We start from the raw sequence: 6829 nt of genomic DNA, 5'->3' as shown, positions 1-6829 counted from the left end.
ACTTATCTGACTTCCTAGGTATCTAAAATCAGCCACTTCTTCTAATTTTTCGTCTCCTATCTTTATATTCGCCCTTTCCCTACTTTTTCTTCCCTTGCATATCAGTATTTCAGTTTTACTTTTATTTATTTTCATACAGTACTGATCTGTCAGTACCGCTTCCATTTTATTTAAAGCTATCTCTAGGTCCTCCTTGCTAGATGCTAATACTGCTATATTTCATTCGTTTAGAGAGTAATAAATATTGCTAAAGGTTTTTATACAGTTTTTATTTATATTCTTGTTAAACCGTAACAGAAATCTGTGGTTCAAATATATCTCATATTTAAATTTAAGTCTTCCTTTCAATTTGTGGGAGTAAAACCTACAAGAATATATTTTTCTCAGCAAATTCAAATGTGTTACATGTAAATGTATGTATATTTACCACCTCGTACGGTGACTCAATAAATTCAATTGGATTCTCTTTCAATTTTTGCAATGATAATTTTCGAGGATATACCTAACGTAACTTTGGCTTTCCTCATCACTTTATATAAGGCCGGGAAAATTTAATTTCGTGCGGCAATATAAATACAATGAATGGGAAAAAGAGAATATTACAATTCATTCTTTATAATGCTTGTTGTTTGGTTCCGCTGATACCAATAAATGAAATTTTAATGAAATGTCTCTAATACTTTTTGAATAATTCAATGTGAATATGATTAATAAAAGACGCTTTAATGTAGAAGGGTTTTCCGTTTGTTTCGATGACAACATCCTTGGGGAAACAGATATCATAAAGAAATATAGAATTAGAGTTATTGTGTTTCGGATACATCGGTATGAAATTCTTTTCTGCTTGTGCCATAACGAACGAATAAAAAAGATACAAATAATGTTTATAATTGTTACATGATTTCTCAATAAACATATTCAGAACAAACCAATTTGGTCTAGCCACTAGACTAGTGAATGTTCTGAGAAGAAAAGTTTTCAAAAACCGTATTACCTTGTTAAGCGATTTTCCGTGAGAGTTTCATTTAATCCGTTTATTAAAATTTAATGATTTTGGGTGCCCCAAACAAAAAAAAAGCCAAGACATCGTACGCTCATGTTTAATAATTTGTTGATGTTCTCATTAAAAAGTTTTTCGTTCAACTTTGTTGTCAAAATGCCCCAGTAAAAAACAGCCGCCACTGCTTTCGTTATGGGATGATTACTTCAATAAAAAAAGGAGGGCAACTGAAAATTATGATAATAATTAAGCAGCCTTTAGCTTACCTACTTCTTAATTAAAAAGTATCGTTTGTTATCCAAGAAAATTTATTAATACAGCAAGGGTATTTTGCTGCTGAGATGATTAACTAAATTATTGTTTGATCGTTAATTACTTGATAATTATCTGAAAATTACTTTACTAGGAATTGAACAGATACTTAGTATTATTATGGAATAAACTTCTGTAACAATAAACTTTCGTTATAAAATAGCTATAGTTTAATGTCATTTTTTGTATAAATTCATTAATGTTAGAGGTAATGCGCCTAAGTACCTAAAAGTAAGTTGAAATTTAGTCCTTCTACAATAATTTTTATTGTAACTTTAAAGTCTTGTTAGATTAATATTAATTTCAAAAAGTTTTTAACAGAAAGTTAAATATAACCACTGATTAAAATCACTGTTAATCCTTTACAATCCAAGTTTGGTTTTCTACTACATCCCATGAGTATTATTCATAAATATTCATTAAGGATTTCAATTTGGAGCTTAAACAGATATCTTGTCTGTCTAACGGTATTTCTAAGTACGTATATATCGTAGGTACCTATTCTACAATTGAGACAAATTGTAATTTGTCTTCTATAGAAGGATACTATTCCTGCGATGTTAAACCCGAACCGGAACGCCCCTGTAAGAATTGATTTATTTGTTAAAGCTGATCCCAAACCTTGTTATCAGGATCTCAACGTTTCTCTTAAAAAAATCCAATGTGACGTGCCAATTGTCCCAAAATATTCAGGGTAGACCAATTTAAAGGAACAAAAGGTCCTTGATAAATAGCATTCGTAGTGTAAACTCTTTTGAAATATAAACAGAAGAAAAATATATATTTAAATTGGGTAATTGATTGAAGATTTCTTTTGCTTTTCCGTCTATGTCTCCTTTGATGTGGTAGTAAATTACTTAGTATTCAATTTCATTTTAATATTCAATACCTATCTCATTATATGTGATTCTGGATCTGGAAAGATTGCCATTTTATTTTTATTGACAAAACCCAGTGGCCAATGTTAATCTCTTAAGCTAATACCGTCGCTTTTATTCGATTTGTTATTGGGCTCTGAAGCGATTTTTCGCTCGCTCTGGTACTCTTCAGATAAAGCTTTATTGCAAGCAACTTTTATATCTCTGCAAAATTCTTTTAAAGGAACGACTTTACGAGAAATTGTACATTAATGCATTACGGTAGATATTAGTTCTGTAACTTTCTTTGGCTTGTCTTCGATCCTGAATATTAAGATTTTTGGTACATTATTGTAATTTAAATTTGCGGAAAATTGGCGTAGTTAAATAAATTGCAGACTGGCTTTCTATCTTCGGTTACACTTACCTCAGTTCGAACCCACCCGTACTTTCATGATGGAGTCATTATGGAGCCATTATGGATCCATCTTAAAGTCACTATGAATTCACCATGGAGCTATCGCGGATCCATTATGGATATAAAATAAGTAGTCATAGCAATTTATTATGAATTCATGAACCTCCATAGATTCTTCGAGCCATCATGAATCCATAAGGATCCAATCATGGAACCATTGTGCTTTTATTATGGAACCATTATGTTTCCGTCTTGGGGTCATTATGGATTCGTCCTAGAGACATTTGTTGATTATCATGAAGCCATTATGGGTCCATTATGAATCCACCTTCAAGCCACTATGGATTTCTAATGGAGTCATTACGGATCCATTATGAACCCATCATGGATATCTTGGAGCTATCCTCAATCCATGCTCCAGGAACAATTATGAAGTTATTATGAAACCATAATGGAGCCATCATGGATCCTTTATGGAACCATTGTGGATCCACTAAGGAAATCTTTGACGATCCATAATAATCTTATTTGATAATGTTTAAAAGATTAACGAAGTATCACATTTAGTACTGCGATGTTAGCTCCTTATGATAAAGATTCATCTAGTGAAAAAATATGGAAGGATACTTTCAGTGTAAGGCTTCAGTTTTTTATATTTCTGTGTATTAATTAAAGACTTTTTACATAGTTAAAAAAGACATCCACAGGAAAAGTAGAAAAAGCTCAAAAGGATAAACTGATTAAAAGGAACTCTAAGAAGAAATTGAGAGCGAAGTTCAAAAACAAAGATTCTAGTATAAAAAAGGAATATCCCAAAATAAATCATGAGAAAAATAATGTAGATAAGTTGCAAGTAAATAAGAAGCAAAATCCAAAGAAAAGAAAGAAAGAGCAGCACAATCTGCAAACTAATTCAAAACCTAACAATGCAATTAATAATTATAATAAACAGATTAAGAGCAGTCCAAAATTTAAGAGGAGTCTAAATAAAACAGTAACTGCCATCAAGAACAAAACCTTATTGAATACTAAAACCACCAAAACAGAGATAAAACTTACAAAATTTAAAGAAAAACTAAAGCAGCCCCTTATTAAAGATAAAGTTCAATTACAACTTCCACAAGCTTCTAGAAAAAGCCTGAAAAGTATGAGTCTCAGAGAAAAAATGATGGCAAAACTTAAAGGTGCAAAATTTCGTTACCTTAATGAACAGATGTATACTAGTGATGGAAAAACTGCCCTTCAGTACTTTGGAACTGATCCTGAAAGTTACAAAGCTTATCATGAAGGATATCAGCTGCAGGTTACTAAGTGGCCCCTGAATCCTTTGGATATCATTATTAGAAACATAAAAAGAATGTAGGTTGTTATGTTAGTAACTTTTATCTTTGAATATTAATTTATAAGTAATTCTAGGATAGATACAGTTACTTACGAATTAATAATAATAAAATTTAAATAATCGAAAATTGAACAGTAAACAGTCTCATCTTCATCCTTTAATCTTGGATAAATACTGTTATCAATACAGAAATTAAAATTGCAATAATATAATCAAATGGAATAATATTTATTTTGTCTATTCGAAAATGATTTCATGCAAAGAGATTACCTGTATTAGTCCAGACAAAACAAACAACCATTAGATTATTTAAAATAGGAAAGTGCAAAATGAAATAACTTCCAATATCAATACCAAGTACCTACCTTTAGATAATCATTCATAAAATCTTTTGTAGCTCATTTCAAATGTGCATTGATTACAGTTCGTTGTTATATGCACATATCACAACGTCGTAAAATTAGTATTGAATAGTTTTTTATTTAATTTTCGTAATTAAATAATTGTATACGTTTTGATTTATTTATTATTTGTACAGGTACGTTTTCTTATCGTTTTATTTATCTTCTGCTACAATTTCTATTTTTTAGCTAGAGGATGGAATCCCCTTTAAATTTAAAATTTCTTCCCGAAATTTTGGCTAACTATGGAGAAAATAAAGATTGCCTTAATACAGCTACAAAACTGGAAAACTTAAACCAACAACTTGTAATTCAAAATCAGACCATAATGCAAGTTTCAAAAATTATCGCACTTTGTAAAACCAGAGAGAAGAAAGTACAGAAGAGCAAGGAGTATATCGAAGCTGAAAAATTGCTACTTTTCCTTAGTACGTTCTTTTTTTTTCCACTGTAACTATTAATTCTAAAGATTAACTCTATTGTGTAGCTCATAGGAAAAAAGCGCTTGTCGAAGAAATAAAAAATATAATGGAAAATCAAAGTGAAGAGGAAAACAGCAACTATTCCGGATACATACGCGTATGGAACTTGAGATTTTCAATCAATAATTTAAAAGCTCCTGCTGTTTCAAAGAAGCGAAATCAATTTGAAAAATCGTATGTTTGTATTTTCACCTGTGGACTCGACGTAATATGCTCAGAAATTCAACGAAAAGACGATTCATCTAAACTACAATTTCAAAAAGAGTTTGAATTTTTCAATTTGAAGTCAAACTTCGAAATAAAAATGTATTTGTACTTTTTGGAAACGAAGAAATCCTGCGCAAAAAGTTCCCATCAAAACATGTTCAGGGTAAGTCCCCAGGTGATTATTTTCAGATGATATTTGTTTGAATTTTAATGTAACTAATAATACATAACATTTTTTGTTTTTTATTTTAGAAGAAACAATTTCGTCCAAACTTTCGCAAAATGTTAAAATGGAACCATATTCCGCACTGGTATGACCTATCTTCAATTTACCAAATATCATCGTCGTCTTTTATTTGTTGTGGTTCTTTTACATTAAATTCTACAACTTTAACAAAAAAACATTTATCGCCATTTAAACTGGATAATTTTAGTATAGCAAATGCTCTAGATATAAGTGTAAACATGGCCATTAACTCCATGGTAGATATTTACGAAGAACAATCTGGATTTGTTACCATTGGATATGAAGTTGGAGGAAGTTTGTCTTGGGATAGAATGTGGTGTTACTTAGAAGGATCAATTATCAAACAAAAGAACTATCCATGTGATGATAGCATGTTACCGTTTACTCATAATATTGATCTAGCACTTTGCGTTAATTCCCGAATTTGCGAAGCTTGTAGAGAGCTTTGTTCCAAGTCTAAAACGTTATTGATAGAAATAACTCCCAATGAAAAACTTTCTACTGAAGAAACTATTTTTGTTAAATATTTTTTGTCTTTTGATACATTAGCAGACATGAAAAACTGGAAAATTAAACTTAACTCGGTGCTTTCCCATTTACGAAATTGGAATTCGATGAAGTATACGTTTTGATTTATTTATTAACATTTAATGACTTTAATATGTATTATTGTAATGTACTTTAAGAAGTTATTTGCCCTATAAATGATTTAAAAGCCTTTTTATATGATTGTTCAATAATTTTACTACTACGTATGTTCTACTAAATTAATTAATTATTTAGCTTTATCTACTTATGTACTTTGTAGTTTTAAGATGTAATATAAATCATAATGCAATAAATTGTTTTAAAATCTTTATTTTTATTTAAATGTAATTTGTTGGAAATGGTTCACATATATATTATTTAGTGGCTAAATAAATGTTGACTCAATAATGCTGGGAAGTTCGTGTACGATGTTCACATCAGTAAGCTTTTTAAAAATGAGATGAATTTGGGGCATACTCTGTTTAATTATGCATAAAATAAAGAATTTACATAATATTTAGACTGTTTATGCTGATATTAAAATAATACTACTATTGTTGAAAAGTACTACAGACAGTAAAGGTGAAAAATTAATTTTTATAGAAAATTTTTGCAGGTTAGATCCTGAAACTACAAGTTTTTGAGATTTAAAAGTAAAATATGAAGGTGTTTCATACTCCTAATTGGGATAAAGATTCATCTAGTGAAAAAATATGGAAGGATACTTTCAGTGTAAGGCTTCAGTTTTTTATATTTCTGTGTATTAATTAAAGACTTTTTACATAGTTAAAAAAGACATCCACAGGAAAAGTAGAAAAAGCTCAAAAGGATAAACTGATTAAAAGGAACTCTAAGAAGAAATTGAGAGCGAAGTTCAAAAACAAAGATTCTAGTATAAAAAAGGAATATCCCAAAATAAATCATGAGAAAAATAATGTAGATAAGTTGCAAGTAAATAAGAAGCAAAATCCAAAGAAAAGAAAGAAAGAGCAGCACAATCTGCAAACTAATTCAAAACCTAACAAAAGTGTTGCC

The 6829-nt window shown here is 29.9% G+C and overlaps 1 protein-coding gene and 2 long non-coding RNA genes across 3 annotated transcripts; all 3 read left to right on the top strand.

Moving 5' to 3' along the window:
- The first annotated feature begins 3177 nt into the window (after positions 1-3177).
- LOC108739258 lies at positions 3178-3391 on the top strand. The gene is made up of 2 exons (XR_001938109.2): positions 3178-3221; positions 3276-3391. It is a non-coding gene; the product is annotated as an uncharacterized LOC108739258 (long non-coding RNA).
- Positions 3392-4019: 628 nt separating this feature from the next.
- On the top strand, positions 4020-6004 carry LOC112904491 (anillin-like). Its single transcript, XM_025974613.1, has 4 exons — positions 4020-4467; positions 4520-4758; positions 4818-5182; positions 5272-6004. The coding sequence occupies exons 2-4, from the start codon at positions 4527-4529 to the stop codon at positions 5896-5898; spliced, it is 1224 nt and encodes a 407-aa protein (XP_025830398.1). The 5' UTR covers positions 4020-4467; positions 4520-4526; the 3' UTR covers positions 5899-6004.
- A 219-nt stretch (positions 6005-6223) lies between these two features.
- LOC112904495 lies at positions 6224-6696 on the top strand. The gene is made up of 3 exons (XR_003231134.1): positions 6224-6358; positions 6411-6526; positions 6581-6696. It is a non-coding gene; the product is annotated as an uncharacterized LOC112904495 (long non-coding RNA).
- Positions 6697-6829: the final 133 nt, after the last annotated feature.

The sequence above is a fragment of the Agrilus planipennis genome, unplaced genomic scaffold, assembly GCF_000699045.2.
Source record: "Agrilus planipennis isolate EAB-ADULT unplaced genomic scaffold, Apla_2.0 scaffold140, whole genome shotgun sequence".
NCBI lineage: Eukaryota > Metazoa > Arthropoda > Insecta > Coleoptera > Buprestidae > Agrilus > Agrilus planipennis.
The sequence above is the reverse complement of the archived record's forward strand: the minus strand, read 5'-3'. Positions and strand labels throughout refer to the sequence as shown.